A 25,131-nucleotide genomic window follows, 5' to 3' on the forward strand; every position below is an offset into this window, starting at 1 on the left:
GGCTAACGACGTCACTGACGCACCGGTCGTCGTGGAGGGGGGGGGCACTCTCTCATTGACGGAACACAGTGTGAGAAGAGAATTTATGGGGGTGAACACCAGAAAAGCAGCTGGCCCAGATGAGATAACAGGAAGGATACTTAAGTCCTGTGCTAACCAGCTAGCCCCAGTGTTCACCACCATATTTAATCTATCCCTGGCTGAGTCCGTGGTCCCCGCCTGCTTCAAGGTGTCCACTATAATCCTGTATAATCAGTAACGTCGTTAGCCGTCGAGCTAGCGTCGCTACCGTTTGCACTGAACCGTGCATAAAAGGAGTTTGCGGATGGCCAGATAATGTTATTGTTTAAACTAAAATTATAATACATAATAAATAGGGATGTCAGATATTATCGGCCGATATTGGCATTAAAATGTAATATTGGAAATTATCGGTATCTCAGCTGAGCGCACTACTCTCTGTAGGGCCTTCTTGTCCTGTGCCTTGCCGTTTCCATACCAGGCAGTAGGGATGGGTACCTTTCACATTTGAACCGATACCGGTACTTGTGAATAGATACCGGTACCCAACGGTACCTTTTTTCGGTACTTTAGTCTCAAGAAATTTAATTTACCTACCTCAGTTGTAAAAAAAAAATCCAAACTTCAAATAACTACAATTTCGACAGTTTTCGGCTCGTCATTGCTCCGACTGCTTTGTTGTTGAATCAAGTAAAATCCTAGGTAAGCATATATTGTGCGTGTGAACGTTGACATGAAGAAAAAAAGTTAAAAAAAAAAAAATCGGTTTCTCACTTGATTCGATACTCGGTAGTACCGACGTGTTTCGGTTCGGTACCTCAAAAGTACAGAATTCGGTACCCATCCCTACCAGGCAGTGATGTTTCCAGTCAAGATGCTCTCTACAGCTCCGGAGTAGAAGGACTGGAGTATCTTGCCCGACTTCCTTAACTGTCTCAGGTGGTAGAGGCGCTGCTTCGCCTTTTTTACGACTGAGTCTATGTGTGTTGTCCATGTCGGGTCCTCTGAGATGTGGACCCCCAGGTACTTAAAGCCGAGTCATTCCACAGAAACGCACACTTTTTGAATAGCAACATGTCTTAAAATGTAGTAAATGTTTCTACATTTAAACTTAAATTTACAATATTGGTTAACCCTTTGACTTTATGCATGGATTAAAGCAAAAAAAATCCTGCTTTTTTTCAGGCCAAGTCATATTTTAATCTCTACTGTATTTTTTTTAATAGCGTTAGCGTTTTAAGGGAGCCTACTTGTAGAGCCTACTGTCCTGACTGTGACTATAGACCCTACTGTTGTGGTTGTTGTGCCAGGCAGGGAGGCTGTGTGCTGGAGAGCGTGAATGCAAGTCTTGTGGCTAGCTTCTGATTGATGGCGAGCTAGCACCCCTTTCCCATTACTTTGAACCATGAACTAAAGGGCTTGTTATCATACAAACAAGGGACTAAACACGTTTCGCAATTATGCCACAACAACAATGGACAGTCTCCTCCCCACCGTTTGTATATATTTTTTACCACCCACCCACCTCCTCCTAATGTACAGTCTCCTCCTCATAATATGTATATATTTACTGTTAGGATCTCTGGGTAACAGTACTGTATATTTGCATATCGTATGTGACAAATGTAACAGTACTATACCTGGAAGTCATGTATGTCCCTATGTCATAAATGTCATGATGACATGTATGTTGTGTATGTCATAAATGTCACTATGAATTGAAAATGGGGGACCCTGATGATGTAAACAAGACAAACATCTTTCTCTGGTCTGCATCCGCTTAACAATTGTGTGTATTGCTACTGGATTTACCAGATCCAGAGTGAATGAATGAAAACTTTATTTAATACACGAGACCCTCTTCTTGGGACCAAGTAAGGTTGTCGATAATCCAATGTACAGTTACCCCACCCCGCCTACCCAACCGCGTGTAGCTTATTCCCAGCGGAAGAGTGCGTTGCGTGCTTCCGCGTTTTCTCTGATTGGCCATGACGCCCATGTGACCGCGGCAGCGCGAGAGAGCTGCAGCGCGGAAATAGGCCTAACTCCGAAACAATGCCTAACCTTAACCATGCCTAACCTTAACCATAACCATAACCAACTCCGAAAGAATATTGCCATTCTCTAAGACAAACTCTAACCTTAACCAGCTAACAGCGCCTAAACTTAACCCTGCTAACCTTAACCAACTCCGAAACAATGCCTAACCATAACCAACTCCGAAACAATGCTTAAAGTTAACATGCCTAAACTTAACCGGCGAAAGAATGCACGCTAAAAAAAATTTTTTTGAAGGGAATCGAACTTGTTACCAACGGACCGCAGGATCCAGAGCAAGGCAGCGCTGGCAGTCGAGCTAAGCGTCGAATGAAAAACATCTGGGATTACGGCTACATAATGCCGCAAGCTCTGCCGCTCCGCTCTGCGGATGCCGCCGGGGCGTGTCGCAGCCAATCAGGGAAAACGCGGAAGCACTCGGCAGCACTCTTCCGCTGGGAATAAGCTATAGGCTACCCAACCACCTCCAATGTACCACCCCACCTACCCAACCTCCAATGTATATACCGTACTTTTCGGACTATAAGCCGCGGCTTTTTTCCCCATTTTTCGACCCTGCGGCTTATATAACGGTGCGGCTTATATGTGGACAAAACCCGAAAATCGAAATATTGCTTTTTTTACTGCATTGAAATGTTATTTATCTGTTCCCTTATTTGCTAAACTTAATACAACTTGTAAATGAGTTAATTCTTGTTATTTGTCCGACAGTATTGTGTCCCAATGGGAGTCATTCTCTGTAGAGGTGGGAACTTAAAGCTCAATATAAGAGGCCATGCACCACCACCCACAGAATCGAGAAAGAGCAATCAATCTGTCAATCCTATCCGTGTCGGGTGAGGTTTCCCGTGTTCAGTCAAATTAAGCCGCAGGCTCCACTCCTTACATATGGTAATTAAAACACATGCGGCTTATAGTCCAGTGCGGCTTATATATGTACACATCATTCAATTTAGCTGCTGCGGCTTATAGTCAGGTGCGGCTTATAGTGCGAAAAGTACGGTACTCTTTTTTTAGACTATTTTTGTATCACAAACAATACTGTATTTGTAAATCTGGTATGTCATAAATGTATAGATGTAGCAGTATTGTCTATCTGTATGTTATGTGTGTCATATGTTATGATGAATTGAAAATGGGGGACCCAATGGGGGACCCTGATGTAAACAAGACGAAAGTATTTCTCTGGTCTGCATCCCCATAACAAGTGTGTATTGAGCCGTACTGTATTGTACCCATTCTGCAATTCAGTTAATAAAATGTTCAATCAATCAATATTTAACAGATTGCAGAATGGGTACAATACAGTACGGCTCAATACACACAATTGTTATGGGGATGCAGACCAGAGAAAGACTTTTGTCTTGTTTACATCAGGGTCCCCCATTTTCAATTCATAGTGACATTTATGACATACATGACATTGACATCATGACATTTATGGCATAGGGACATACTACAGGTATATAGTACTGTTACATTTGTGACATACGATATGCAAATATACAGTAATGTTACCCATATATCCTGACAGAGATTATACATATGATGGGGAGGAGACTGTACATGAGGGGGTGGGTGGGTGGGAGAAAATATACAGTACTGTTACCCATAGATCCTAACAGATTATATACATGATATGATGGGGAGGAGACTGTACATTAGGAGGGGGTGGGTGGGAGAGAAATATACAGTACTGTTACCCATAGATCCTAACAGATTATATACATATGATGGGGAGGAGACTGTACATTAGGAGGGGATGGTAGAAAAAAGATACATACGGTGGGGAGGAGACTGTCTACAGATACACCTGTGTGATGTTGCTATACTCGCAACCACAGCAGGGGACTCACGTATTGTACTGTGAAGTAAGTTAAGTAACACGACAATGACAAACGTGTCGTTTCTGTTTTTCTTTTTGACATAGTTACGGCACACGGAACAAGTTAACAACTCACCACTACAGCCCCCAGTAGCGCTGCCTAGCCAGTCTCTTCAAACGTCCTCTCCTCTCGAAACTCTTTTGTTAGGTGGTCCCGCTGATCCTTTTCTTTTTTTTAGCGTTTATCGCTTTTCTGGTCAAGCATGACCGACAGTTGTAGAGTGAAACGGGAGGGAGATCAGGGGAAGACATTCGGCAAATGACGGCAGGTCCGGGAATCGAACTCTGAGTCAACCAGAACCGTGACGCAGCACGGCTCCTCCCGACGCAGAAATAGCGCCGAGATACGCGGTGAGCTACTGGAGCCCCCCCGCTGATCCTTTTCATCTGAGAAACCCGCGGTGGGTTCTCTTTTTAGTGGCCGGCTTACTCCTTCCATTTAACCGACGCTATTAAGCTAACGTTAACTAATCGGTATAGCAGCAAGTGCAAGCAGCGTGGTGGCTGTGACGTCGGTCAACAAGCAGAGTTGACGCGCGAGGATGCAAAAAAGGAGACTCGTAAAACCAAAACACACTGCAGTTTTTAATTATTTTACATTACTATTTTGTTACCCTGCCATGTGGCGGACAGACTTCTCAGACCTCGCAAATGTGTAAATCGCCCAATAGCCTGCAGCTGCAACCGCGGAGCGAGCAGCGTAATCCTGTCTCCCGAGTAGCCAATTCCGTCAGACTGCGAATCAAATGGACGGATCTCCCCAATCAAATTGACGGAAATCAGTCTGGAGACCGAACACTTTAATGCATGCTTTATGAATCCACATAAATGAGAGCTTAATGATTAAAAAAGATATATATTTACTTTGACTTAAAGAAAGCTTGTGCCATCTTTTTGTCACTGGTGTTACCTCATACCTTTAACAATATTAAAGTATTTTTAGAAATGTTTTTTTCACAATCTATTCTGCACATATAGTCGAGGCACAGTAGGATAATAATGCAAAAAATTTGGAGATTATGTATTTATTTATTTTAATAGGGTTTGTGAAAAGTGTGATTGTGTGACGTTTGCTTATTAACACCATCATATCTTTGCTATAATAACAATATTTGAAGGACAGTCATACAAATTTAATGATAGTATCCTTAACATCCTAACTCTTGAATGAAGCAAAGGTCAATTGATATAAAATCATTTACAAGTCAAATGTGATACTTTTGATTTCATATGACCCAAAAAAACACAGTAACACCAGTGACACAATAAAACACCAGTGACAAACACTAAAGATAGTTTTATTCAATATCAATTACTTATTTGATAGAAAATGGTGTATTTAGTACAAAACCAAAGATTATCACTGACATTAAGTCAAATAACTTTAGTTATTTATATATTAATTTTATATATATATTTATTTATATTTATATTTAGTTGTGATCATGAAATGGGTACTAATAAGTTATATTTTATGCATAACAACTTCTTTAAAAGCTTTTACTAAAGCTTATTTACACAAGATAGTCACTGGTGTTACTGGTCGTCACTGGTGTTACCATGAAGAGCAGTAACACCAGTGACGGTAACACTAGTGACCATTTATGAAATCTGTATTTTACAAAATGGCAGCTACAGTACCTCAAACCACATGTTGCTAATCATGCTAAACTCACTAAAATATGTAATTTAATCAATTTGTATTGATTATTGAGTATTGATATCTTCTTAAAAAATAGGCCATACCAGTGACTCTAGCTAAATGTCTCGTATGAAATGAGATAAATGAGAACATTTCCAACATTTGAAAAAAAGACCGCAGACTGATAATGTACCTTTCTTCACAGTTCTTCAGGAAGTAGGACGTAGGAAGTGATGTCACAATTTGGATTTTTTTTCAGAATAGGGATTTTTGTTTAGCGGTAACACCAGTGACATGACACCAGGGGACAGCTATTTCCATTATATTATTTATAATATTTAGTTGGTATTAAAAAATGTTATGTTAGCCACTTCATACATGCGATAGTGGTGTATACATTCTTGCATTTAAAATGAGAAATATATTTGTAAACTCTAAATATGCCCCTAAACCTCAATACATGACATTGGGGACAAGCACTTTTCTTGTACTTGGAATTTCATATAATTGATTAAAAACAAATATTGCCCAATTCTTGCCTCAAATAGGTATAATTGTTCAAAGAACATTTTACATTGTTCAAATATATAAATTAAATGCGACTACAAAGTCTGTTTAAAGTGTATGCTTTCTGCAAAGGCTGGGGTCAGAAAAGTGTGCGTTTCTGTAGAATGACTCAGCTGCTCACCCTGTCCACGGTAGCCCAGTTTATCCACAGTGGTGTGTGTCCCCCCTGCTGTGTTCTCCTAAAATCCACGATCAGCTCCTTGGTTTTACCAATGTTCAGGAGCAGGCTGTTGTCCTGACACCAGTGTGCCAGTGCATCAACCTCCTCCCGGTAGGCCTTCTCGTCGTTGTCGGAGATCAGCCCCACCACCGTGTCGTCCGCAAACTTCACTATGGAGTTGGAGCTGAACTTGGCCACAGTCGTGTGTAGAGTGAATACAGCAGGGGGCTCAGAACACAGCCCTGGGGGGACCCGATACTCAGGGCGATGGTGTTGGAGGTCTGACCCACCACCCTGACCGCCTGAGGCCTTTCACTCAGAAAGTCCAGTATCCAGGCACTCGGAGCGAAGCTCAGACACAGCTCGATCAGCTTGTCCACCAGTCTGGTGGGGACTATGGCAGGGCTCTACGCTAACCTTTTCCCCAAGGAGCACATGTGCTCCTAAATGAAAAAATGTAGGAGCACACAAAGAAATTTAGGAGCACACAAACATATTTAGGAGCACAGTGAAAATATTTCAAGTAACAGTTTTTTTTTTTTTCAAAAATAAATTTATATTTGTACTGTGCGTGCATGTGCAAACGGGAACGGGACACATCTGTGCAATACCACATACCACCAAAGTCACTGGCCCACTGTGTGTGTATCTGCGTGTGCAAACGGGAATGGGACAGACATTTGAACTATTAAGTGATTAATGCCTACTGTGGCAAAGTTGTAGCCAACAACTAGGCCTAATAAGAAAGGCAGTGACATTGAACAAAAAGGAGACACTGGCATTACCACCAGGGCCATCAGTAGAGGGGACTGTAAGCCAGGTGCCCTTTCGGTATACTACCTTTGCTAAAACTGTGTTCTCCAACAGTGGTAACTACTGGAATAGCCTACCAGTTGTGATTAGAGAGTGCCCCACATACTCCATGTTCAAGACCCATCTTAAGGCAAACCAGAACTGTGATCATTTTTTATCTGATTTAGTTTATGTAACTTGTTTCTTGTTTTTATCGTTGATTGTCACCATGCTTTTACCCTAAGCAGGCTATTTATTTATTGAAAGAGTTTTGCTGTCTCCTGGTGTAAATTAGCTCTTGCTACAACCCTGCATGTTTACATTTTGTATTTTGTACTTTATGTTCATTAACATGTGCTGTCCCGGACCTTGGGGCCGGACCTTGTAGACTGACATAATTCTGTGCATAGTTTAGTCTACACAGGCCATATTTCAAATAATCAAAATCTTACTTCATTCATCTTAAACATTCTTGATTTGGGGGATTGGTAGTTCCCATGAAATCTGAAGTTGTTCAAACGACAACAGCGATCCACCTTGAATTAAATCACAGCCGTGTTGGCTGCGTCACAGTCACGTAAGGGGCTACTTAATTAATTAATCCAATCCACTTTATTTATAGAGCACATTTAAAAACAACTAAGTTTACCAAAGTGCTGTACAAGTCCCACAACATAAGATATATATATATTAAAAAAAAAAATCAAAGCTTCGAATTAAAATCGAAGCTCGGCCCCGAAGCTTCGATTGCCAAAAAAAAAATCGAAGGTCAGCCCTAGCATCAACGTTATGATTAACAAAGCAAGGCATTCGTTTTGTTGCATTAACGTTATATTACTATTGCCATCGCTAAATCTAGGTGTTCTAAAATCTATTGCTATTGGTAAGACTATAATAAAGGTGCTCCCATAGTCGAGCGGACTGTACTCGGACTGGACTCCACGGAGTTCTGCTGCTCGGAAAACGCTTGCTCGTCTTTCAGGAAGTAAACAAACAAAATGAGCTTCCGATTGGTCATTTGCTTTATTTCCCATGAAACCAGTCACGTCACTCTACTGTGATTGGACCGTTGGCTTGAGTGCAATGTGGGACTTTAACGATTTGCAGCGGAGAAATAAAAAGAACGGCTGAGGCTGTAATATGCATTCGCACAACGTGCGAGTAATTGATTTCTCAGGTTCGCACACATATTTTTAGGGGCATATGCGAGCAATATGGTCGCACTGTAGAGCCCTGTATGGTGTTGAACGCTGAGCTATAGTCGATGAACAACAGTCTTTAGCCCCCCTTCTGGCTGTCTAGGTGAGAGAGGGTGCTGTGTAGTACCCGAGAGACCGCATCGTCAGTGGACCCGTTTGGCCTGTATGCAAATTGCAAAGGGTCCATATCACTGGGTAGGGAGTAGAGGTGGACGGTATGGTCTCAAATTTATATCACGGTATAATTTGAAGCATAGACGGTAACGGTATATATCACGGTATCAGTGTTTCCGTTAGAATAATTTTTTTGCCCGATAGGCAGGCTATATAAAGAATGACATCCTCAAGGCATGTAGATTTATAATATTTTAACTTAAAACTAGGCTACTTTTGCGTATACAGTCATTATATTCCAAATAAAATAAGTCCCGAGTCGAGACTCCGTGCTGCTCCCAACAATCCCAATAGTATGCAACTGCAGAGCCGCAGAGTAGGGGCGCTTTCAGGTCCGGTCACAGGCCTGCTCAACAGCGCCCCCCACCCAACAGCTGAATTAGAGTATTGCACTGTGCCATACACTTTAAAAATCGATCAATCGTGCAGCCCTACTGCTTTCATCGTCTACAACTGCCCTACACTGTAATCATTAATCATAGATTAAAATGTCGTGTCATTATACAGTACAAGTACAGTCAAACAAAAATAAGTTTTGGCAACTAACCAGAGTGCAAATGTAACAGTATGTAACTTGAGCAAGACACTTAACCCTTAATTGCTCATGATGAGCAGGTTGGCACCTTGCATGGTTGCCTCCGCCGTTGGTGTGTGAATGGGTAAGAAATTGTAAAGCGCTTTGGATAAAAGCGCTATATAAATGCCATTTTACCATTTATAATGTCCATGTGCTTCTTGCGGGAAAAAAAAGTATGCGTCAGACTCGGACCTGGTGTCCTTTGCCGAATGTCTTCCCCCCCGCTCTGTCTCCCGTTCTCTCTCTCTCTACCGGACTGCCCGGTAGAACAAACAAATAAAAAAAATCTACCAAAAACATACAAAAATGTATCAACAACGTATGCATCAAACCCTCTACTCCTGTACCAGAAATCTGTGTTTCCATGAGTAGAGTAAAAGTAATGTAATCGCTGTGCATTGTTATTGCTGCCATGCTCTTTATGCGTTCTAAAAATAGATTTAAAAAGATTGTATAATCTTTAAAAAATAAAGTATAATATTTGTGAAAATTGAAATGTCCTTGCCCAATACAGTCAAAATGTCATATGGTGACATCCCCAGCACAGTCACACACCACGCCACCCTCTCAAAGTCAATTCTCAACCTGCGGGAAACACTGAACTATCTAGTTGATTGACTTTCATCAATCAAGCAAACTTAATTTGCTAGCCGCCTAGCCAACATTTTGTTTTTAGAACAGAAACACCTGAGTGAATGCAGCCTGGTGAGCCGGTGGCCGACTTGATGCCAGAGGATTAATCTACTGCTGATGGGCGTTAGTTACCTGACACGGGCTGTCCAGCTTGGGCGGGGAGTCCATGCCTCCGACTATTCTCCTGGAGGATACGTCGATCCCACAGACGCCACTTGCCTCCATGGTACTACAGCCAAGCTGGAAGTACACAAACAGGTTAGAGAAAACTTAAACTGGCTAGAGAATATACTTTTTCCCAATAATGGGCACCTTTTTTTGTACATGCAAAGTGATTTTGGAGGGACCAGTTAAGCTGGAGCAGTCCTCAGTTAAACTGACCCTGGAGCAGCTCACAGTGGAGCAGTCCTCTGGACCAGTTAAACTGACCCTGGAGCAGCTCATAGCGGAGCAGTCCTCTGGACCAGTTAAACTGACCCTGGAGCTGCTCACAGCTGGAATGCTTAAAAACCTTTGTGCCAGGTGTGCGAGCTTCGGGAAGCACTCTGCGTTCCCTTTCCACCACATCAGTGGATCAGCATTGACATCGATAGCTGGCTCCGGAGAAAGCAGCTAATTCACGCTGGATGTTTTCGTCTTGGGAGCTCTGCGGTCCATGATGTCGACACAGGAGACCCAACGCCTCCTCCGTTTTGGACTTTTTCTTTTCTGGCTCTGCTGGCTGTTCGCGTTGCTCCTTAATGACCGCTGGATGCTGCAGACAGGTTCTCTTCACAGCTGATGCTACACTGGCTCTCCCCTCAGCTGTTAGGAAGTCGAGGCTTCTGAACCTTGGGTCGATGAATGACTTGTGGAGGAGGTGGAGAGCAACGAAGAATGCCATCTTTTCAAATGATCGCGTAAATTGGCAGTGTTACCTGAAAACGGCAGTTTCGCTTTACATATGTTGCAAACAAATGTATGGCTAGAGCTGCCGCGGTATTGATATTTTCCTTACCGCACGAATTTGCGAAATATTTCCTACCGCACAGTGCGCACAAAAAAAAAAGTTTGAATGCATTTTTTTTTTTTTTTTTTATTAGTCTACTCTTATAGCCTGCCTCTAGTCTAATGGCGCTTTTCCACTGCATATTACCTACTCGACTCGACCCGCTTTAGGCACCTGGTACTTCGTTCCTTTTCCACTGCAGCCAGGTACTACTCCGTTTGTCTCCGTGTGGGGAATGGGGATGCAGGCGGGGCCGCCGCCGCTCGCTTGTGTACACTGAAAGCTCCGTGGGCATAGATGTCCGAGGGCTTGCAGCAAGCCAGAGTTTAACACAGTTTCAATCAATCAATCAATAACAACATTAACCAGACTCTCGTTGCGTCTATTCTGCCAAAGCTAACGTTACCTCTCATTGTGTATTCTACCAAGCAAACCCGGGTTTAACGTTACCTCTCGTGTATATCGGCTGACTGTAGTATTAGGCTAATAACAACAACAAACTTAACACATCAGCGATCTTGTTGTGACACTAACTCTCCGCTCTGTGGTAAATTGGGTTGATGTCGGTTTTGTTTCATCAATAAATAAGGCAGAATACACAGTGAATCCATTCTTTTTTGTTTATTGCACTTGGTTCTGTCGCAAACAAATCCTGAATGAAATGCATCCTTAGCGAGGCAGTAAAGATGGCGGCGTTCTGTTTTCGTTCAGAGGCTACAAAGTGTGACGCGTCTCTCTTCTGACCAGTCAGTGGTCTGCAATGTTTCACATGTTTTTTCTGGTACCACTTCTACCCAATAGGGTCGCTTGGAACCGAGTAGGGTATATCTGCAGAGCCGCAAGCCAACTTTATTATTATGATAAAAAACAGCGGTGACGCGGTATTCAGCCTAACTCTGCGGTGAGCGTGATGCAACAGCGATACCGCGGTAATGCGGTTATCGCGGCAGCTCTACGTATGGCCCTCCAACTAATCGAAATGTTGCCACACTTTAGACGGCATCTTCCTGATCGCTACTGTCGTGGGCCAACTACAGCATCGCAAAAACTACAGTGAGTGCAGGGTGTCCCATTAATTACCTAGACTGTGGCGGCCCGCCAGTTGTATAATGAACACAAAAAAAATTTAACTAAAAAAGAATAAAAAAAAATTTTAAATATAAAGTTTGCCAATAGGGATGTATCAGTAGTATTGTCAGTGGTAGTAGTCAAACCAAATTAATCGACATCGCTTCACCAATAGTCGTTATCAGAACACTACACACATATCATAATAGAACACACATCGTTATCATTAGACCTGCTTGGTGAAGCAACAATGAAACAAATGTACAATTCAAATTGTGCTTAGAGGGAATTATTTTCACCGGACATTATGACCGGAGATATTTAAATATGTTGGACTTCAACAGATTTTGCCGGTCAAAACCCGGTAATTACCAGACAACGGAAACCCTGATCAGGTGTGCTGGTGGTGGAATTTAACAAATACATTGAACAGCTGGGGTACTTCGAGGAGAGGATTGGGAAGCTCTAGTCCAGTGGTCACCAACCCGTCGATCACGATCGACTGGTCGATCTTTGAGCCTTTCCCTGTAGATCTTTCCATGAAAAAAAAATGTAAAAAAAAAAGTTGATCTTTTCCTGAGAGTCCACATTACAGTTCTACTTTTGTTTTGATGTGAAAAGTGATGCTGCATAGGATTACTGCACTTAGCACTGACTGAGAAAGTACATATTACAGTTCTACTTTGACAAACATATTTACAATTAGCATTTTATAATGTTAATAATATGAGAGTCCACATTACAGTTCTACTTTTGTTTTGATGTGAAAAGTGATGCTGCATAAGATGACTGCAATTAGCACTGACCGAGAAAGTACATATTACAGTTCTACTTTATAAAATGCTAATTGTAAATATGTTTGTCAATGTTAATAGGAGAAGGTCCACATTACAGTTCTACTTTTGTTTTGATGTGAAAAGTGATGCTGCATAAGATGACTGCACTTAGCACTGACTGAGAAAGTACATATTACAGTTCTACTTTGACGTTTTAATGTTGGACCAAAGCATTGCATGTAATTAGAATACAGTCATTCTATAATACAATAAAGTAATTTAGTTTAAAGTACAATCTTGGCTGTCTTTTTCTCTCAACGCTTCAATAGGTAGATCTTGCCTTCACCAAAAAAAAAGTGATCTTGGGCTTAAAAAGGTTGGTGACCACTGCTCTAGTCGATTTTGTGTTTTGAGCACAAAGTTCATCATAGATCTAGCCTCTTTATTTTGCTCTCAAAGTGCACCAGATTGATGCATTTAACTTTAAAATGTACAAAAAAAAATAAAGTACTCTTACTCAGCTGAAAGAGTTGTACCCTTCCTGCTTACTTGTCATACAGAACTTGTAAGTCACTTTGGATAAAAGCTTCAGCTAAATTACTAAATGTAAAACTTCAAGAAATAAGACAAATGTAGTGAGTGATGTGAGATTTTGGCCATACCACCTAGCCCTAGGATTTATACTGAATTAATTATTTTGTGTAAAGAGGCACTATTGCATTACTGCATATTTGTCGATTAATTTAAAAGAATGTGATTAGTCGATGAAGTGCTCGACTATTTAATAGTCGCCTAAGAATGTTTTTAGACAAGCCCTGACGACATCCCTGTATGAAAGCCAGCCTCCAGTACATTGTTGATGGAGCATCTCCAGAGAGTGTCACCTGATAAAGGCGCTCCCATAGTCCAGCAGACTGTACACAGAGCAGACTCCGCGGACGTCCGCGCGGACTCTTGAGCTTTGATCTCTGCGGACAGCAGACCCACAGGTGCGACGCTCCTATTTTCTGAGGCGCGGACATCCGCGCCGCTGACTTGGTGTCACACAAAACGCTGCTCGGCGTTTTGGTTGACATCGAACTGCATTTAATGTGACGCCGCGGCGCGAGGAGAGAGATGAGCCCGTGAAGCTTCTCTCTCTCTCTCTCTCTCTCTCTCTCTCTCTCTCTCGCTCTCTCTCTCTCTCTCGCTCTCTCTCTCTCTCTCTCTCTCTCTCTCGCTCTCTCTCTCGCTCTCTCTCGCTCTCTCTCGCTCTCTCTCTCGCTCTCTCTCGCTCTCTCTCGCTCTCTCTCGCTCTCTCTCTCGCTCTCTCTCGCTCTCTCTCGCTCTCTCTCGCTCTCTCTCTCTCTCGCTCTCTCGCTCGCTCTCTCGCTCTCGCTGATAATGTTCCCTCCAGTAGAACAGACAGAATTGTGGGAAATGTAGTAAAACTGGTGCGAGAAATGTAGGAAATAGACCGCGGACGTCCGCTGAGATCTGCTGGACTATGAAAGCTCAAAGAGCCGCGCGGACATCCGCGGAGTCTGCTCTGTGTACAGTCTGCTGGACTATGGGAGCGCCTTAACACTCTGGATTCAGGCTTCAGCGGAGGAATCATTCATGTTTCCAGGTATCGACTGAACTGTCCAAGAGCATGACAACACGTCAGTGTTAGCAGATGGAAACCCCACACCTCAAAAGACCCAGCTTTCCACAAAACAACGTGACCGTATGGAGTTTTTTTTTATGCAATGAGCGCATAAGAGAAAAAACCTAGCCAAAATAACAAGAACATTTACAACCATTAAGACAAATTGCAAAAATATGTTTAAACCTTGCATTGGTGGCTAGATATTAGATAAAAGTCTACTTTAGGAAGAGAATGATAGCAGGGCAGGTGAATGGGAGACAATACAAACAGTAAACAATGTAATAGCCTACAACTCATAAATGGTAATTAAACCAAAACTACAATTTGTACATGAACAAGATGCAGACATTTTGACAGGTCAGAGAGAAAGGGTGGTACATCTGTAGAGTAGAGTCTGCTGCTATGTAGAGCGGGTGTTTCTGCACAGATACTGTATGCGTGACTTGCGTGTACACCCAAGAGTTCTATGTAAGGGTAACTGGAACCAAATCATGATTTAGGTTTAAAAGTTGGCCTTATATTATTTAGGCAATATACTAACATTTAAATGTTTGTTTTCGTGGATAGTTGTATAAAAGTGACAATGTATTGTATTGAAAGTTTTGAAAACGTTTATTTAGACTATTTTGTTAACAATTTGCCAACCACAACAACTAGCAAGGGCCAGAAGAAGGCACAAACGGCTACCACCTCCGCCCCACGTCGAGCCTAGAAAAACCCAGTTTATGTTCACATTTCCAAAATGATTCAATCACTCATGTTTCATGAGTCTGGTGTTATTATGAAACCGGTTCAACCAATGAATTACCAATGGGAACACTAAATGTATTACCCAGATATGATAATGCAACCTGCCAACCAACCATACTTGTAAAACTAAATTAAGAAGGTAAAACAAGACAGTCATCTCAAAACGACAAAACGTCTGACACAACTTATTCCTTCTTGACCAGTCAATTACCGTTTACACAAAGACTATTCCAAGTCAATAATTGGTAATGCAGACCTCCGATAATGTCACATGGAATCAGTATTTTGTAGCCATCATGCATAACCATCATTTTGAATTAACATGATCAACAAGACTACTAGTAGTTACGCTGCTGGCCAGTATGACTTACTACCATACTAGTGTATTTATACCTGCATCACTGTACATAACACAACTCTGTACATATTAGGGATGGGTACCGAATTCGGTACTTTTGAGGTACCGAACCGAAACACGTCGGTACTACCGAGTATCGAATCAAGTGAGAAACCGAAAAAAAATAAAAATTTACTTTTTTCTTTTCATGTCAACGTTCACACGCACAATATATGCTTACCTAGGATTTGACTTGATTCAACAACAAAGCAGTCGGAGCAATGACAAGCCGAAACTGTAGAAATTGTAGTTATTTGAAGTTTGGATTTTTTTTTTACGACTGAGGTAGGTTTTTTTTTAAATTTCTTGAGACTAAAGTACCGGAAAAAAGGTACCGTTGGGTACCGGTATCGATTCACAGGTACCGGTTCAAATGTGAAAGGTACCCATCCCTAGTACATATACATCTGATTAGCACCATTACTCAGCGAAACGTATTTGCGTTGCACTTTACTTGTGCTGTATAATGCCAATACATTTGAATCAAGAAGACCACCACGTGTGCATAACAACAGCAACAGATGGGACCTCCAGCACCACATGGGAGAGAGAGGCAACGGTGTGGCAGCACGCAGTTACCAACAGCACCAAGGCTCCACGGCGTTCAACTGTGGAAGCAGTCGAGACGTCTGTTTAAAACAAAAGATCCGACTCAACGGCCTCAGATTTCAAACTTAAAACCAAGACGTGTCGCCCCAAAATTCGGCAAAATGTCACCGGAATCCTGCAAAAAAAAAAAAAAACAGACCACGCGTGTTGTCACGGTGCTAAGCCCACACTGACCACAGGCCTGCACACTCTACTCCAGCGGCTAACACGCTAACGTTGCTATTAACGTGACAGGCAGCTAACAAACATTAGCGAGCTCAATTATAACACACTTTTGGTTCTAATGTGTTACCAACTACATCACATAAACCACACGGCAAACGTTACAGACGCGTTTTAAGACGCGGAAGTTGAACATTAGCATATAACCCGTGTAGCGGTAGCTAGCCGTCGAGCTAAGCCGTCTGCAGAGTGAGCGCCTGTGGTGAGACTTCACCTGATATTACCTCGACACCTGTCAGGGCTGGTTTGCTGTTGCGAAACAAGCACTGGTTTACTAAGAATCAGTGGAACGCCAGCTAAATTAGCCAGCTATGTTAACTAGTTCAGTAAAAGCAGTGGTTGACGAGCCGTGAGCCAGCCCCACTATTAAGACAGTGAGGTTGTTTTCCAGCTGAGAACCTGTCTCACTTTCAGCAGGTGTCCATGACCACAGGCAGTGGGTAAAGGGCGTTAGGTAATCCAGTCAGTGCGATGTTACTGTGGCCACTTAACGTTAGCTAGCCCAAATAAAGTTAGCTCGATGCTAATCCTCTAACTGAACTACACCCAAGGTGCGTGGAGCTAATCTCGTGAGCTAACGTTACCGTTAGCAATCAACTTTTACTTCGTCAAATACCACATTCGTACACAGTATAATATCCTCCGTCTCGACTGAAGGTGACACATCGCAGTCGTGCCAAAGTTAAAATGACATGATTTAGTACGACACGAGAGCAGGTAAAGAGATATTATTTGGAGTATTACCTGAATGTTTTCACAGACCCACCAAACGGAGCCTGTCCGTGTTGGAGCGAAGATCTATGCTCCTCCTCTTCCGGGCGACGTCAGGACGCTGCAGGATCACAGGTGATTTTTATCCAACTTTATTTGAGAAGGGCAGGCTTGGCTTTTAACTTTTTAGTAATTAATTATAGTATTTCAAATAAGTCTAAGTAAGTACATTTGCACATTTTACATACAAATATTATACCCTGCTAATTGTCTTATTGCGAAATGTACAGACATTGACATTTCTTGTCCAACCCCCCCCCCCCCCTCTCTGATTGGCACTGACTGACGCTCTCTGATTGGCCACTGGCGCGTTTGCCCAATCGCGTGACGAGCTGTGTCTTTGCCCATTTCCACGTCAAACAGCCTGCAAACTACCTGGCGTTCTATCGCCATGCTCTAAGACAAACTCTAACCTTAACCAACTTCGAAAGAGTGGGCAAGGCGCTCGCCATCAACGCTGGAGACGCTGGGTTCAAATCCAGCTCTCTGCGTTGCTATCAGCTTGGCTGGTCGTTCATACTAACACAATTGGCAGTGTTAGGGGTGGGAAAGCTGATGGGTGGGTCCTGGGCGTTGTGGACAGCGACCCCTACAGTTCGGTCGGGGCGCCTGCACAGCGAGGGTAGGATCTGAAGGGAGGTAGTGTGACCTTCTGTAGCACTTGTTTCACTAACAGTAACAGCTGTTCGCCACGGGCACAGTTCTAGGTTCGCATGAGGAGAGGAGTAATATGCACAATTAAAAGAATAGTAGACCAGAGACAGAGTTATAACAATAACCGGTGTTTTAATTAAAAGCGTGCTAGCTCGACAGTAATAATACATACAGACGTAAAGTACAAGTAATGCTTTGAAGTATCCCTTTTAGGTTATTTCAGTAACCTCTCTTTTCGGGAGGGTTAGTTCGATATCAAGTCCTAGGTTGATTGGATCAACACATTGGGGTTGGTTCAGACGTCTCTGAGGTTATCATCAGTAAACTCTATATCAGTTTATCAGTTCAATAGGTAAACGTTTAAACATATTAATTTAAACCTTTAAGTGTGCAGGGAATGCAAATACCTTATTAGGTGAATTTACCCTTTAAACCATCTTTCTTTACAGGAGAACCATCAGTGATTCAGCTATAATCAATATGTCATCAATGGGATTCAAGTATCTTACTGGGTGAATTTACCCTTTAATTCTCCCTTCTTATAGGAGAATATCAGTAACCATATATCAAATTAAATCATATCAAATACAAAATACAATATCAAAATAACACAAGGTGAACGGGGGTCGAAGCCCTTGGAAGTCCTTGTATTCTCGTTCAATCAGTTCAATCCTACCGGACTGTTGGTGTAACAGGAGTTGAGCAACAGGGGTATTCACATCAGGCTGGCATTAGCCTTGAGCTATATCAGAGGTTCCGGGGTTGGCTCGCCATCTGGTATCGGTCCGGCACACAGGGTGATGGGTGGTCTGGAACGGTGACCACGAAGATTCCAGAATCTTCTATCATGACATCATACGGTGGTTCTAGAATGTTTTTTTTTTTTTTTTTTTAAACTTTGGCCATTCCCCTGGCTCTTTTATGTGTTTATCATCACATTTATTCTGGTCAAGGATGACCGACAGAAACAGTCTGAAAGGGTTTAGATGGGGGGGAAGACACTCTGGGAAAGGCACGGCTGCAGTCCGGGATTCGAACTCGCTAAACCCCAGATCCGTGACGAGCACGGTTGTCCACGGCGCCGAAATAGCGCTCGCGGTACGTGGTGAGCTACTGGAGCTCCCTGTTCTAGAATGTTTTACGTTCTAGAAAGTTCTATTATGACATCACCACAAACATTCCAGAATGTTCTATGTTCCAGAAAGGTCTATTACAACATCACCTCAAACGTTCTAGAAGGTTCTATGTTCTAGAATGTCCTATTATGACATCATACTGTGACATCACAAATGTTCTTACATAATAGCATTAACTATTTATGTTCTTATTCAATGGCATTAACTATTTATGTCCCTATGACTAAATAGTTATGAATCTGAACCCTTCCACACGTTACACTCTCCCGGTGAGAATCTGCGCTGCCAGGCTGGCTGCCGGCTGGCTGCACATGCGTCGGAGGAAAGCATGTGACAGTCTCCAGCCTCCCGGACCAACAGTAGGGGGGAGTGCGCAACAACCAGGAAGGGGGTTGGGAATTGGCATAACGACTAAACAGTGGGATGGGAGAAAAATCGGAAAAAAGGAGGGGGGGAAAAGATAATAATAAAAAATAAATAAAAAAAACAACTTCGAAAGAGTGCCTAAGCTTAACCCTCGAAATAACTTGCCGTCACGCTCTAAGACAAACTCTAACCTTAACCAACTTCGAAAGAGTGCCTAAGCTTAACCAGTGTAGAAACAGGCATCTGCCAATCAGAGAGCGTCTTGCCAGAAATGCGGCTAGGTTTAGAAATAACGCCCCCCCCCCCCTCCCAATGTACAGTTTCCTCCCCCTCAAATGTATATTATTCTCTTTTAGAAACTGTCTGTAAATAAACAGTACTGTATATTTGTATATCTTGTATGTCATAAATGTCTGGATGTAACAGTACTGTATTACTGTATGTCGTGTATGTCATAAATCTTATGATGAATTGGAAATGGGGGGACCCTGATGTAAACAAGACGAATGTCTTTCTCTGGTCTGCATCCCCTTAACACTTTGATTACCGGCGATTAACATGGTAAAACGTGGTTAAATGCCACCACCCACTTCAATGATAGCGTTGTGAATGCATAATCTCTGTCTTAAATTATGGCTATGTGTCTAATCTGCCCGTCATTTATCAAAGACTTGTTTGCAGTCAACATTGTCGAAACGGATTGTTTTTTAATCGCTTCATTTCCGTTTTATAGCATTTTGAAAAGCCCTCGTTTTCAAGGAAAATATAAAGATTCCGTGATAAAAGGCACTGGAATATTCTGGAATACACAAAAACGTTGTCATTTTTCGGCCTATTTATGAATCGTTTTCAAATAAACGCTAGATTATCAATAGTATATGTCAGGGCTATTAAACTAAATTGTTCAGGGGGCCACATTGTCAGAAACCCAAGGGGCCAGGGGCCGGACTGCCACGGCGCCTCCCCGTGCTATGAATATATGTACACTTGACACAACACGCAACCACATTTTCACAACTTTTATTTAACTACATTGCAAAAGTAGTATACTTTAAAAAAAAAAGTGCTTAATTTATGTGCCACATCTGCAACATCTCCTGCAAAAAGTGCTTCATTTATGACTGTGCAACAACTGCAACATCTCCTCTTCAACATTTCAATATAAAAATAAAATAAAAAACAAACAAGTGCATGATGTGCATCTGAACATTCTAACATCAACACTTGAACAAAAAAACACATTTATAGTGCAGCTGAGCTTATGAAAAAGTGCTTCATGTCTGTGCAACAACAGCAAATCACAGCATCTTATTAGCACTTATTGTCCACTCTTAACTCTCAAACATCAGGGGGGGTGGGGGGCAGACAGGCCTAGCCTACATACACACATCTAATGAGAGAGATTGCACTTCTTTGACTGGGCAATGGCAGAGAAAGAGGGTTCATAGGAAGTGAGGGCTACCCGCAAACAGTGATGCAAATGCTCATTTGTCAAGGAGGCACGGTTGCTTGTTTTAATGGCATTCATGTGAGAGAAACTGGATTCACAGGTGTATTTTGAGCCAAACATTGTTAGCACAGATATTGCCAGCGTTTTTATTTTGGGGAATGTGTTGACATGAATACACTTTATCCAAAATGTTGTGGTGGATTCATTCTCAAGTGCCTGCTTCAGAGCAGATGATGCTTGCATGTCAATTATTTCAAGTTGCAGGAGACCTTGCTACATATATTGTGGGACAGGTGGCGAAATCTTAAATTTTATGTCACCTAGATTATTGTGCACCAGTATGGTCCTCTGCATCCAAAGGTCAACTAAAGAAATTGCAAACTGCCCAGAACAGAGCTGCAAGGTTAGTCTTACATTGTTCCATGAGAACAAACACTATAACTATGCACCGGCAACTCTCATGGTTAACGGTAGGGCTGACCCCTATTAATCGATTAGTCGACTAATCGGTCGAAAGGAGCCGTAGTCGACTGGCCAACCTCTTAGTCGAATATAAAAAAAATAAAATAAAAAAAAAGTATTAATATTTCTTATTTTTTATTTTTTTTATCATTCTTTCCAAAAGAAAAGAGGCATAGAAGCGTGGCTAACGCTAATGGCACGCATACCAGAGGCTAACTGCCTATGAAAACAGGCACAGAGGCACTGAAAGAGGATTTCACCCATCTAATGAACACACTAGACTAGACAAAATCAAGATGTATCCATCAGTGGACCAATTGCATGCTTTTGCAGAGGACAAGAATCCTTCAGTCGACTCCTTCAGACATTAAGCACCCCCCACAGCCCAAATGGAATGATAACAAATAAAAAAAAAATATATATATATATATATATATATATATATATATATATATATATATATATATATATATATATATATATATATATATATATATATTTAAGTCGACCAATAATCGACTAACGGCAAATTTTGGCCAATCCTAGTCGACCATCCAAATCCTTAGTCGGGGATAGCCCTAGTTAACGGTAGAGAATAGGCTGGTTTTCAACACAGTTAAATTTTTCAGGAACACTGTCTTTTCGTCTCAACCTGTTTTCTTATACAAACAAATTGTCAGATGCAGTCAGGTTCATTCTTATTTTACTAGGTCAGCTGATGATGGACAGATTATGTTACCACGTCCAAAATCAAATGCTTTAAAGAGGGCTGTTGTTTATCGTGCCATCAATCATTGGAATAACTGCCCACTGAACATAAGTAAATTGAATAGTAAAGTGTCTTTCAAATACCACCTGAGAATGCACTACTTAAATATGTGAGCAAAATATTCTGATGTTGATAATGATGTCTACAATGTTTTACTGTTTTTAGATTATCATTGTTAATTGTGATTGTCATATGTATCTCATGTTGTTATGTTTTGTGTTTTCTGTTGTCTTTCTGTGTGGACCCCTCGAAGACTAGCTCGCCACTTAGGTGACAGCTAATGGGGATCCTTTTAAACAATAAACAACAATAAACTCCCTCCACTCCTGGGCCCTCATTAATCAACGTGACGTACGCACAGATATGTGCGTAACCCGTGCGTACGATCATTTCTAAGCAAAGTGTGGGATTTATCAATTTGAACTTGTGCTTGACTTTGTGCATATATTTAAGCACAGGTCGGACCATGCGTAGTTGGCGCCCGGTGGTAGAATATTTTTACAATGCGGAAATAAGCACCGACTGCGCTCCACGTAACTCAACTTGTTATTATTTTGCGCATATATTGCAGAAATACAGGAACGTTTTGATTATATTTAAAAGGCTTTGCCATTGTTAAACGTAATAAGTGGAACCCCGAAGCTGTAAGCAGAATACAAGTCATATGAACACCCACGATATAAACGCATTGCAACGAGAACAGACAGAGGTTATTTGTTGAGTGTATGTGTATACAAAACCCTTGCAATAAATGTGTCTTAAATGAATGAAAAGCATACATGCTCTGGACACAGAGCATATATCGTGTGGGTGATATCATGACTTGTATTCTGTGTCAAAGCCTAAATCAAAACGTCCCCGTATTTCTGCAATCTATGCGCAAAATAATAACGAGTTGAGTTCTAACAAAGAACGTATTACATGCTGGTAGGCTGATAGAGTAAACTATGATATGAATATGAATATGATATCATATAAAGGTATACTGGTCCGTCCGCGAGGATATCGAGGATTCGAGTTGGGGGACCCTGATGTAAACAAGACAAAAGTCTTTCTCTGGTCTGCATCCCCTTAACAATTGTGTGTATTGAGCCGTACTGTTTTGTACCCATTCTGCAATCTGTTAAATAAAGTTTTCATTCATTCATTCATTCAGCCATTAAATGCAATTTGAGAATATAGGCTAAAACGACGGCCTATAGCCTATACATATTATTTAATGTTTTCATAAGCGTAAAGATACAACAGCTAGATTAATGATCAAGTTAGTTTACTGTATGCAGGCTTCGCAGGGCTGTGTGTTATTATATGCGCAAGTTACTGTTGCATAATGTAGGCTATGGGCTGGCTGCTATTATATGTACTTCATATAGGCTGCCTAATACCAACAACAAAATAGATTGTATCATATGCCTCTACACACATTATATTATACACATCATATTATATCTTGGTTCGGCAGCGCCTCTGTGAACAATCTCTCAGAGTTTGCTCCATCAGTAATCAGTAATGTGAACGGGATTCCACTTGGTCAATGTACAGATAATCTGCGATGCGCATTTTGGCTGATAATGTGCCGGTGGCCGGAGTCTCATTCATATTCACTTAAATGCAGATCATAGTTATCCACTGAAGCCATATGACTCTGACCAAAACGGGCTCATGACGAGCGCACATAATAGGCATTAGAGCGCAGAGTTGTCTGTGAACTTGGCAACTTCATTGGATTTATTTATTCTCTAAAAATATCTATAATCATACGATTAAATATTGTTTAAAATAAAACGCTAAATACTATTATTCTGTGTGTCATGTTTCCAAATAAGATTGTTCACAACGGGAAATGCTGTATACGTTCAATTTGTTGGTTGGACCTCGGTGATCAATCTCGCTCTCAGTGAAGTCTCTCAGAGTTCGCTCGGGTTAGTCCACTTTTCCACATTTCATGGGAGTGTTCCATTACCGTATATGGTTAATCGGGGCGGTTCTGGTATGCAAATACTTAAAACAGTGCACAAGCTCAAACGTAGGATCAAAGTCATATTTATCAAGACAGGTGTGCGTAGGACCTGTGTACGCACGTGTGATAAGTCCCGTTTTTTTTGTGCGTGCACACATTCTAAATTCTGTGCTTACGTATGAAAATAGAATACTTTCTGAGAAAAATTGATAAATGAGGGCCCTGGCCTTCTTGGACGAAGGCCCAGCAGCGGCGGCGGTGGTGGCGGTGGCAACGGTCGCGGGCCTCTGCCGGTGTTGTTTCCGTTGGCCATCACCGGTGGCATCGGGTCGGGGGAAATGGGGTTGGAGCACAGCGCGCTCCTCCACCATCATTCTGCAGGCAGCCGTTATCTGCTGCATGGCTGACCCGAAGAGCCCAGCATCGGAGAGGGGGGCCGTGAGCAGGGGAATCCTCTCCTGTTCCGGCACCCGCGTCTGCTCCAGCCAAAGGTGGCGCTGGGACAGAGTGGCCAGGGCACGCCCCTTCCCGGCGGCTATCGCCTGCAGCTGGGTAAGGTTAGGGTTGGGCACCGAAAACCGGTTCTAATAGGAACCGGTTCCTAACTTCCGGTTCTGGAACCGGAAGTAACATATTTGAATTTCGATTCTAAATTTCGATTTTTTTTTATTTTTTTTTTTTACTTTTTTTTTTTATTTTTTTTACTTTAATACCCTAGTTACAGTACAGCAACCAAATTAAACTGTATCAAGTCAACTGAAAATGTGAATAGTATGATTTTCTTTTTGAAATAAAAAAAAAATTTAAAATCTCCTTCGAAATAAGCTGTGACCTGTTTTGACCTGCACCTCAAAGAATCGGAATCGAGAATCGTTTAGAACAGGAATCGATATGGAGAATCGGAATCGGAACCGGAATCGTTCAAATCCAAACGATGCCCAACCCTAGGTAAGGTGCAGGATGGCTCCAGCCGCCTGGGCGTGAAGGTACTGTTTTTTTTTTTTTTTTTAATATCTTTCTTCCCCTCTTTTCCCGATTTTTCTCCCATCCCACCCTTCCTGGTTGTTGCGTACTTTCCCCTACTGTTGGTCCGAGAGACCGGATACTGTCACATGCTTTCCTCCGACGCATGTGCAGCCTGCCGGCAGGCCAGCCTGGCCACGCAGGTTCTCACCGGGGAGAGTGTAGCGTGTGGGAGGCCGCACTATCTCTCCCTAGTTCCTACCCTTGCTGAGCAGGCGCCCCGACCGAACTGTAGGGGCCGCTGTCCACAACGCCCAGGACCCACTCTTCAGCTTTCCCACCCTCTAATACTGCCAATTGTATTAGTGTGAGAGGCCAGCCAAGCTGATAGCAACGCCGGGAGCTGGATTCGAACAGGCGAATCCAGCGTCTCCGGTGTTGGTGACGAACGC

The 25,131-nt window shown here is 42.2% G+C and overlaps 1 protein-coding gene across 1 annotated transcript in view; it reads right to left on the reverse strand.

Moving 5' to 3' along the window:
• txlng (taxilin gamma) overlaps positions 1-16,927 on the reverse strand; it is an 85,209-nt gene extending 68,282 nt beyond the window's left edge. The window contains exons 1-2 of the mRNA XM_084309030.1: positions 16,893-16,927; positions 9,841-9,948 (exon numbers count right to left, since the gene is read on the reverse strand). Of these exons, the coding sequence (XP_084165156.1) occupies positions 9,841-9,933 (93 nt within the window). The 5' untranslated portion in view covers positions 9,934-9,948; positions 16,893-16,927. The remainder of the gene's footprint in view (positions 1-9,840; positions 9,949-16,892) is intronic.
• Between the last annotated feature and the right edge of the window lie 8,204 nt (positions 16,928-25,131).

The sequence above is a fragment of the Notolepis coatsorum genome (genome assembly GCF_963971535.1).
Source record: "Notolepis coatsorum genome assembly, chromosome: 2".
In the NCBI taxonomy this organism is placed as follows: domain Eukaryota; kingdom Metazoa; phylum Chordata; class Actinopteri; order Aulopiformes; family Paralepididae; genus Notolepis; species Notolepis coatsorum.